General features: G+C 40.3%; 2 protein-coding genes across 11 annotated transcripts in view; one reads left to right on the forward strand and one right to left on the reverse strand.

The window, feature by feature from the left end:
• The window catches only part of MCOLN3 (mucolipin TRP cation channel 3), a 166,990-nt gene that overhangs the window by 76,722 nt on the left and 79,584 nt on the right, over positions 1-10,684 (forward strand). For all 3 annotated transcript variants that reach the window (XM_027772257.1, XM_027772258.1, XM_014588166.2), the window contains exon 4: positions 1,334-1,475. In XM_027772257.1, coding sequence (XP_027628058.1) covers positions 1,334-1,475 — 142 coding nt within the window. The remainder of the gene's footprint in view (positions 1-1,333; positions 1,476-10,684) is intronic.
• DNAI3 (dynein axonemal intermediate chain 3) overlaps positions 1-10,684 on the reverse strand; it is a 70,802-nt gene that overhangs the window by 44,058 nt on the left and 16,060 nt on the right. For all 8 annotated transcript variants that reach the window (XM_006149444.1, XM_006149448.1, XM_006149447.1 and 5 more), the window contains 3 exons: positions 9,937-10,041; positions 7,869-8,018; positions 6,618-6,817 (listed from right to left, as the gene is read on the reverse strand). In XM_006149444.1, coding sequence (XP_006149506.1) covers positions 6,618-6,817; positions 7,869-8,018; positions 9,937-10,041 — 455 coding nt within the window. The remainder of the gene's footprint in view (positions 1-6,617; positions 6,818-7,868; positions 8,019-9,936; positions 10,042-10,684) is intronic.

Below are 10,684 nucleotides of genomic sequence, written 5' to 3' on the forward strand. Positions count from 1 at the left end.
CATGGCCCACCAAGGTTCAAGTCCCAGACCTGGTGGCTTGCTTTTTCACTTGCCCTCTCTCTGTCTTTCTGTCCCTCTCTGGTCAAATTTAAAAATAAATAAATAAAGTTGAATGGAATCATTGTTTAAAAAAAAAAAAAGGAAATCATTTTAACCTAATAAAAATTTGTAAGAAGGGTATAAGGAACTCCCATATTCCCTTCACTAGATTCATCTTTTTTTTTTCCAAAGAGAGATTTTTGCTATAGAGTATGTGTGCGCACTGGAAAGACAGAGAAACAGAAAGTAAGAAATCATCCCCCAGGGGTGATGGCCACGCCACAATCCCTTCTCCTCCATTCTCTTCTTAAGATCTTGGGCACGCACACACACATGCCTGGCATGAGTTTTAAGGTGCCAGGTCCGGGACTCAAACCACAGTTGACTATGTGTGAGTCCAGCCATGTAACCGTGATACCATCTTCTGGTCCTTGATTGTTAACATTTTTCCACGTTTACTTTAACGTTCCCGCTCTCTTTATTTCATTAAATCAATGTTTATTAATCAGTACAACCCACCCCACCCCCTTGGGAAACACTTGGCAATGTCTGGAGACAATTTTGGTTGTCACAACTGGGAAGTGCTACTGGTATCTAGTGGGTAGGCCTCAGTGATGCTGTTAAACACCCTGCAATGCATAAGACCACCCTCCCCAAATGGAGAATTATCCAGTCCAAAATGCCAGTTGCTCGACACTGAGAAATTGTTCTCAGAATACAAAACTAGGGACAAGTTTCGTTCGGGCAGTGATGGCAGCAGCTCCTCTGAAAGAAATCTCGTTCCACCTAGTCTGTCCTCAGTGTGCATCTCTACCCAGGGGTGTGTCCGGTAAATGGTACCTGGGGGTGTTGTGATCAGTCAGTTTCTAGATGAGAGAACGCTGATCTTAGGTTCTGGGACTATGGAAAGGTCACATGACACGATCCTTGCGTGTGGGCTGGGAGGACAGGTTGCCTGACTTTGAAGACTGGTTTTGTCACTTACTTACTACCTATGTGATGCTGAGCTAATTATGTAACCTCTCCGTGCCTGTTTTATTGTCTTTAGATAAAATTCTTAAAGCAGCTAGCTCACAGAGTCATTTTAAAGAGTGACTGTGTTAATAGAAGTTTTAAAAACAGTGCCTAGCACATTTTAAGTGCTCAGTAAAATATTAGGTAGTTAATGTGTTTAACAAATTCATAAGATGTCTCTGTGAGAGATTAATTCATTAAATATAGAGTAAAAAATCAGAGGGGTAAAGAGTGTTTTGGTTATATGCAATACAATATTCATTCATTTTTCCTTACCTAGGTCAGTATCCATAGCAGAAGACAGAGTGGTGGAAAGAAAGAATATTGGTACTGGAAACAGAAAGGCTTGGATTCGAACCCTGGGAAACATTTGGCAATGTCTGGGAACAATTCCGGCTTCATCTTTCAATTTCAGCCTCCAGGTAGGGTTAAAGTAAGAAATTATATGGTGCCTGATGGTTATCATAAGGTAGCAACACAGAAGAGTTGCTCTCACTTTAAGAATGTGACATGTTTTGTTCTCTTTTAGCAAAACTATTCATTACTGCTTCAGATTGAAGTTCGTTGTAAACACTGAGCTTTCATTTTCAACCTCTCTTTGCTTCAGTTTGTTCATTTGTTTGTTTGCTTTTTTTGATAGATTTTTGCTAGAGGGTGCCTGCTCTCGCCATAGAGAAAACGAGACACAGAGAGAGAAAGTGAGAAATCACACCCCGAGGGGGCATGGCCATGTCACAATCCCTTCTCTTCCATTCTCCTCTCAGGACTTTGGGCTCACAGGCCCAGGCCCAGCATGAGTTTAAAGCCTCCAGGTCCAGGACTTGAACTGTGGTCAACCATGTGGGAGTTCAGTGCCTCAACCACTGTACCACCTGCTGGCCCCAAGTTTGTTTGTAAAATGGGGCTAGTGCCTGCCTCACTAATTGAACTGATGTGTGTAAAGCGCTTAGAAGAATACCTGCTACTTTGTAAGCATTCGCTACCCCTGTCATTACTCCTTCAACCGCATCTTTGATTTTTCTGGACTTCTTCAATCACAGTCACATATCTTATCTTTTCCATCTCCAACTGGCTACTCTTTCTAACTTCCTGGTCTTAATAAATTGGATCAGTGTTCTCCCAGTCATTTAGTTTTGAACCAGTTGAGTTCCTTTTGAGTAGTCTTTTTTTTAAACCCTGTGGGTCAAAACCTGCTCTTCTCATCTACATTACTCCCTCTACATAATAACAACCACCACCCACTCCTGTTATCGGTCATCATTCGTTGAGAGCCCACTATAACCGAAATCTTATGGCTGGGGTCCCTGTCATCAGAGATTTACTGTCCCTTTCAGAGTCTACTTACTGAGTCCACTCATTCTTGGGACTTGTCTGCATCCTGGTAAGAACATAGAAAGCGCTGGCTGGCTTGGCTCAAAAATTTGTCCCCAAAATCCATGTTTCTTTTTTACTAAGGTATCAGTTGCCCCTCTCCTTGTTTTGCCCTCACTTCTTGGTGTTTACAGGTCTCAGACGGTCTCATTCTCTGCCAGGATCTGACCCCCAATCCTTGCTTTTTCTTTGTTTCCTCTGGTTCTGGTCTGACCAGTCATCTGCTTACCTAGTTTCTAACCCACCCTTGGTCTCTATGTATTTGTGCTCTAACTTCAACACTGCATTTTCATAGTCTCATGGTTTATTTACATATATCTGAAAAGAAATTCTTGTATTGTGCTTCTTGCTGCAGACTCAAATCTTCCTGGTCATGACTTCTCTTACTGTGTATTTCATGGCTGTTTTCTTAACATTGAACTCAAGTGTGTCCTCATTCCACAAGTCTTCCTTGACTCCATCTTTCTACTCTTTTTTTTCCCCTTCCTGCATTCCTTTTTTCTCTCTCCATTTAATAAATACACACCAGAAACTTTCCTAGGAATTGGAATTATAGTAGTGAACAAATTAGGTAAAGTTCTCATCTCATGAAGCTTAAATTCTAAGCTGGGGAGAAGAGAGACAGTGAAAAATATACACCAAGTGATGATTTAAAAAATGAGTAAGGGGAGAGAGAGTAATGGGAGTTACTGCTTGTACATAGGAGTATCAGGGGATGCCTCATTTGGCCAGAGATCTGAATGAAGGAGAGAATGAGTCGTGAAGATATCCGGGGGGAGAGCATGCTATGTAAAGGAACTGTGAGCATAAACACATCAGGAATGAGTACGTTTGGCAAATTCAAGGAACAAAGGAAGCCAGTATGATAGCTGGACGGGAAGAGCAAGAGAACTGTGAGAGATGAGGGTAGAGGAACAAAGGGACATAGATTATCTAAGGTTTTTGGTCTGAGTCATTAGAAGAATATTATTATTGTTTACTGAGATGATTCAGGAAATTTCAGGCTTGGAGGTAATAAAAAACCCAGAAGTTTGTTGTTGGGTATGTTAAATTTGAGATACCTGTAGGACACGCTAATAAGCAGATGATTAAAAAGATACAGAGTTCAGGGGAGTGACTGAGGATGAGCACATAAGTTTGGGAGCCATCAGCAAAGGGATGATAGATAACGCCATACAACTGAATAAATTAACCCAGAGATTGAGAATAGTTAGGGAAGAGACCAATAGCCTTGGGGCCCTCGAATGTTTAGAAATTGGGAAGGATTCAGAGAAGAGATGAGAAGGAGCTGCCAGTGGGTTAGAAGGGGAACCATTGTGTTGTCCATAAATCAAGTGGAAAACATGTTTCGAAGAGGAGAAATAGTCAAGCATGTTAAATATTGTCAAGAAGCAGAGTAAGAAAAGTCTGAAACGAACCACTGGGTTAGGCAATCAAACAATTGGAGGTCTTTGTTAAGACTTTTGGAGTGGGACCAGCAGTTGGTGTAATGGCTGTGTCGCTGGACTCCCATGTAGTCGACCGTGGTTCGAGTCCTGGGCCTGGTGGCTTAAACTCCCCCCGGGTGCATGCCCAAGATCCCAAAGGAGAATGGAGAAGAAGGGATTGTGTCATGGCCATCCCCCCTGGGGGGTGATTTCGGGATTTCTTGTTTTCTGTCTCTCTGACCAGCGCATACACCCTACAGCAAAAACCTCTTAAAAAAAAAAAAAAAAAAAAAAGACTTTTGGAGTGGTATCGAGATAGAATGGCAAAAAAACCTTAAAAAAAAAAAAAAAAAAAAAAAGACTTTTGGAGTGGTATCGAGATAGAATGGCAAAGGGAATGTAACTCCAGACAATGTGAACAACTTCTGTGACGAGTTTTGTTGTGAACAAAAACAGAGAAATCCGTTAATAGCTGGAGAACAAAGAGAGTTGGTTTTGTTTGTGTGTTTTGCTGATGGGACTCAGAACGTTCCGTATGTACACGTGTCTCCTTTCTGCCCCTCCTCTGTTTGTGGTCACCACCTTACCTCCCACACTGGCCATTGTTCCTCAATTTAATCACAAGAGGCTCCTATTTGGCAAATCTCCCAACTCCAGCCTTTCCTCTTTCTGCCCTCTAGTCCATACTGTCTGGCTCCTTTTGTTTTAATAGCCTTACCATCCCGCCTCTCCTTTGCTTTAAAACTTGCCAGAGTTCCCTACTGTCTGCCACAGGGAACCCGCTTCTCTGCCTGCTCCTCCTCCATTCTCCCCAGGCTGGTTTCCTCCTGGACCCACACAAACGCTGTTATTCCTTGAACTGTGCAGGTCATTTAAAAAGTTCAGAGTGTTTTCCCTTTCTTTATGTCTCCAAATCCTATTCAAAATTCATAGCTTTCTTCTATACGTCTAAAATTATTTCAAGATAGTTTTTAAAATCCTAAAGAAAGGCTTGACTTAGATACATATGTCCTCAAATGTATACAACGTTCATAGCCTAACTCAAGTCCACAAAACCTTCTCCCAGTAATCCATTTCATCCCCTGGATACGTTTTAATTAAGAGAAAATAATACAGTTTTTACTCTCCAAGTGTCCCTGGTCTAAAAAGAACAAGTAAATAAAAGAACAAAGTGAGTCATTTGTCCTCCCATAAAGGTGACTCTAAGCTCTAGTGAGGGTCCAGAGGAAGGAGTAATCAACTTTCTCTGTGGTTTCCAGGAAATAACAGAGGAGGGGACACTGAAACGAATCTTAAAGAGTAAAGAGGGGTTCTTCCAGTGGACAAGGCTGGGAAGTGGTGTGAACAGAGGAGTGGCATGAACAAGGCAGAACGATCTAGAAGAGTAGGCATCTGGGAACTGGAAGCAGCTCGGAGGGTCAGAGCACAGAGGGCTAGTTAAGAACTAGGAAGCAAAGAGGCTGGAGAGGTAAATGGCAAACTGTCATGAAGGAAGGAGTACCTTATACTCACCCTGAGGGCTCTGGATAGATGGATTTCTGTAAGGATAAAGAGCTAAAAATACTAAGGCAATGAAATAAGACAATCAGATGTGATGTGTTAAGAATAATCACTTAGAGGGCCAACTGGTGACATGGTGGTTAAGGCAGCGAGATCCCACATGGCCAACTTCACAGTTCAAGTCCCTGACACAGTGGCTTGAAAAACACACTAGGAGAGTGTGTGCACATGCTCAAAATTCCCAGAGGAGAATGGGGAAGAAAGGATTGTGGCATGGTCATTCCTCCTGGGAGGTGTTTTCTCACTTTCCCTCTTTCTCTGTCTCTGACTCTCTCTGGTGAACATATGTGCCCTATAGCAAAACTCAAAAAAAAATTTGGGCCATAATAAAAACCAAAAAAAAAAAAAAAAAAAAAGAAAGAAAGAAAGAAAGAATAATCGCTTGGGTGGTAGAACAGAACAATTACGAGGCAATGATGATATTCCAGGTGAGAGCGAACCAGCACCATAATAATTATTATTATCAATATACGTTTTTAAAAATTTTTATGTAAATTAGTTTTTGTTTTTGTTTTGTTTTGCCTAGTGCATGTGCACTCACCAGAGAGAGAGAGAGACAGAGACAGTGAAAAGGAAAGTGAGAGATCACCCCCTGGGGGATGGTCACATGGCAATCTCCATTCTCCTCCTGGGATCTTGGGCATGTGCTCACACATGCCTGGCGTAATTTTCAAGCCACCAGGTCCTGGACTCAAACCACGGTCAGCCATGTGGGAGTCTAGCAACGTGACCACGATGCCATCGGCTGACCCCTATTATCAATATTTCAAAGACAATGTATTGCTATTGTGTGATCCTCTTACCTCAGCCTCCCAAGTAGGTGAGACTATAGTGCTTGCCACTTTATGTGGCTTTTAGGGTGGGCTGGAAGTTAAACCTGAGCAATCCATGTGACCTCAGACTGCCAAATAGCAGCATCAACTAGCCCACGCTACCCTAGCTGGGTCAGCACTGTAATTATTAACAGTATCACTCATATTCCCACTTCATAGTAGTTACAGTATTTCATTTTCTGCTTAAGATTTCCAAATACATTTTTTGGGCATAATTAGATCTTTCTGAATTGGATTACTCTGAAATCTCTCATCTACCTAATTCTGACTATTATAAAGGTCTCTCAAAATGATCATGGAAGTAGCTAGATTTTACTGGCTACAAATATATTTAAACAACTGGTTGTAAAAATGTTAAGCCCATCTCACTCACCATCTTGTCTGAGTACTTGTGTCATTCATTTTGGGGACTACTTGCATGCCAACATCTTTCTCAAGTTGTTTAAGGGTGAAAATGTGATCTGGGTAGGCGGTACATTCAATGTAGGCATCTTTTACACTGGAAGCATTCTGGTCATGAAATTTAATTGGTGCACCAAATTCACTTCGTTTCCGAGAAATCATATATGTAATCTGCAACACATGTAAGCAGTAAAGATAACCTAACGAAGTCTCTGGAGAGAAGTCACTGTAGCAGACGGTGTTGGTGATCTGTCCAGATCCTCTCTGATCCCTTTGTGTGCATTCCATGTGGCCGCCCATGGGCAGAACCTGCTGCTCCTCTTGGGAGAATGCTCTAGGGCTACTGAGACCACTGTCCCCACAGGTACAAAGTGTAGGAAGTTTACATCGTGACCCATGGTGGCCTGGCAGGAGCCTGTGGAAGCCCATCTTGCTCTGTGGGGGACAATTCAGGTGTCATTTACACTCGATAGCTCTTCTATGGGTCCAGGCAGAAGCTTTCCCTCTGCTGGACCTTTGCCTGAGACGGCACCCCTCGCAGGCTTCCTCCGCGTACCTGTTCTGCTGCTGTCCACATCCTCTGATGGGTCACATTCATAGTAAATCGCTTGCACACAAACCCTCCTCTCAGGTGTTGCTCTGGGAGGGGACGTCACTAGATGATTTGTTTTCTAGGGCTGCTGTGACCAAGTGCCACAAACTGGGTGGCTTAAGACGGTAGCAATTCATTCTTTCACAGGTGTGGAGGCTAGAAGTCTGAAATCACACTGTTTGGAGGGTTGGTCCTTCGTGATGGCTCTGTCCCAGCTTCTGGTGTGGGCCAAACATTTTTGTTGCTTTTGGCTTGAAGATATATCCCTCCGATCTGTGCCTGTGTCACATGATGTCCTGCCTGTCTGTGTCCTCACATGGTCGTCTTATAAGGGCACCGGTCACTACCCCAGTATGGCCTCCTCTTAACTAATTACCAATACACCCCCAGTGTCCCCAAGTTGGGTCATAGTCTGAGGTTCTGGGGATTAGGAACTCAGCATATCTTTTGTGCGAGGTTGATTCAACTCATAAAGCTCACCTAAAATGATGATAATTCTTTAAGAAAACGAAAACACAAAAAGAAAAAAAATCCCCATAGCACATACAGGAAACCTCACAAATCTTTCAGGAATAAATGATGTTGAGCTACAGGAAGGTAAAGACTGGAAATCATATTTAAGCCTCTGACCTGCTTTGTAGATCCCTTAACTGATTCTTCTTCAATTTCTTTTTCGCTGCCCAAAGACACCCATGGTTTAGAGACGGGTGGTTTATAAGCATATACTTCCTCAGGAATATATTCTTTATATTCTTCCTGTTCTTCTGGTACTTCTGGGGGCTGAAGTAAAATAAATAGGATTATAAAATATCTGACTAAACTTAGATTATAGCTACATGAAAATATTTTGCAATAAACTTTACATTTATATAAATTCATTAGGCATTTCCTAGTGGTCTTATTTGTAGATTCATGGTTTTGAGTTATGAGAAGCAAAGAAAGGAAGAATAAAGAATGATAAAGAAAGTGGCATTAAGGATATAGAAGGAAGATAGGAGAAAAAGATGGGAGAAGAAAAAAGGCAATGATGCATGACAAGGGACATGAATATCTTTACAAAAACAGAACATTAAGCTTAATGACAAGCTGTAAAGCTAATTTTCTATGATTTAAAGAAATGTTTATTGATAAGAGCATTTTAAGTGCAAATAAATCTATTGGATACTAAGAAGTGAATGCTTTTTAAAACTAAGATGGTCACAAGTATTTACTGCTGCTTTATTTGTAACAGTAAAACAATGAACACTCAAATGAATATCAATAGGGGAATGGATTAATGACAGTGTGCTATGATCACAAAATAAAATCCCGTAAGAGTTACAATGAACAAACTCAATCTACATATATGTAATATCTAAAAGTATATCCAATTTATAGAATCTAGTATTTTATAATCACTGTAAAACAAAATTTGTATTAAATTGTACAATTTCTGTGTAGACTTTATTTTTTTAAAACACAGTATTTGTGGAGCATAACTATATAGTCAAAGTATAAAATCATGGACAGGAAAGATATATATATATATATATACACACATATATATATACACACACATATCAACTTTAGATTAATGGTTCCTTACGTAAAAGAGCAAGAAAAATGAAATTAGGGAGACTATAAGACAGAATGTAACTTTATAATATTTTATTTCTTTTTTTAAAGTTTTGAAGAAAATATGATAAAATATTACTATTTATTAATTCTAGGTGTTGATTGTGTGGATATTTGTTTACTATTCTCTGTACTTTCCTATACATTTGAAATACTTCATTATATAATAAAAAATTAGGGTCAGTCAAGTAACACCATGGTTAAAGACACTGGATACCAAGTAGCCAACAGCATGGTTCAAGTCCGGAACCTAGCGGCTTAAAAAAATATACTAGGTATGATGCATGCATGCCCAAAATCCAGAGAGGGAGATGAAGGCAAAAGGATTGTGGTGTGGCCATCTCCCTTGGGGGGGATTTCTCTTTCTATCTCTCTCTCTCTCTCTCTGGTGAGTATACTTGCCCTATAGCATATGTATATTTTTAAAAGAGTAAAGCACTCATAAAAATAAAATTGAAAGCCTTAAAATGAAGTAAAAGATTATATTTAATTAAAAACTGTTAGATATTTCTAAATTCTATAGCTTTCCTTATTTTTCTTACTAAACAACCACACAAAGCTCTCTTTCTCCCTTAACCAATTTGGCCAAACCTCCCAAATTGTCTCTAATGTGATCAAATAACGATGCAAGATAAAAAGGTGAGTCTGTCACCTTCTGGATACGTCTGTTACTTTTCTTGCCTCCTTGAATAAAGAGCTTTACCTGAATTAGCTCGTTTACCTCTCTTCTCAGAATAGCCCTGGAAATGGGGCCATTTATGATGAGCTCAGTAACTTACCCAAAGTCATGGAGATGGCCAGAAGAGAACCAGGAAGTGGACCAGGGAAAGATTGAGAGCAGTAGTACTGCAGATTCACTATTGCCTCTGTCATTGGGTCAGTGAAGGCCAAATAAGTATCTGCTGCTTTGAGGTGTTGGATTTAGCTCACCCCGCGTTTACTGCCTGTCCAGCCTGGGTGCCAGAACACGACCTGGGCCCTGGAGACACGGCTTGACAAGAGTAACCATCACTATGTGAGGGCTGCCCTGGAAGTGCCATTCCTTTGCACAATCAACACATTGCAAGGGCTTGGGTTTGCTTACATTTAAATAGTTTTCCTTGCCCTCTTCAGTTCCAATAAGATAAAAGTTAAGTCCATATTTGAAATCTTTATCATAAACAAGTAGAAGCTCATCTCCAGGATACTCCTACAGGAATAGAATCAAAAAAGAAGGTTCATGTTTAATGGTCATTTAGTTTATTAAGATGCTGACATGTAACTGGTATTTCTCTAATCAGTCTTTCATAAAAGACAATCATAGTGATAATCTATGGCTGAAAATCGAAAATTGTAATTTATTTAAAAAAACTTAAAATAACTCTTAAAACACAATGGGGAGTTAGCAGGTGGCATGGTAGTTAAGGTGCTGGACTTCCACATAGCTGGCTGCAGTTTGAGTCCTGGACCTGGAGGCTTGCTTTCTCACTTTTGCTTTCTCTTTCTCTCTTTCTCTTTTCAAATTAAAAATAATAATAATAATAAAATAAAATAAATAATTCTTTTTAAAAAAAATTAAAATAAAAAACACACAATGGGGCTGGGCCAAGCACATGGTATAGTGGTTAAGATACTGTTCTCCATATGACCAACCTCAATTCAAGTCCTGGACCCAGCATCTTGAAACTCACACTGGGCAATCCTGAGAAGAGAATGGAGGAGAAGGGATTGCAGTGTGGCCATCCCAGCTGGGGGATGATTTCTCTCTTTTTTTTTTTCTCTTACATACCCTATAGCAAAAATCTCTACCAAAAAAAAAAAAAAAAAAAAAAAAAAAAAAAAAAAAAAAAGAA

The sequence above is a fragment of the Tupaia chinensis genome, unplaced genomic scaffold (assembly GCF_000334495.1).
Source record: "Tupaia chinensis unplaced genomic scaffold, TupChi_1.0 Scaffold000263_1, whole genome shotgun sequence".
NCBI lineage: Eukaryota > Metazoa > Chordata > Mammalia > Scandentia > Tupaiidae > Tupaia > Tupaia belangeri.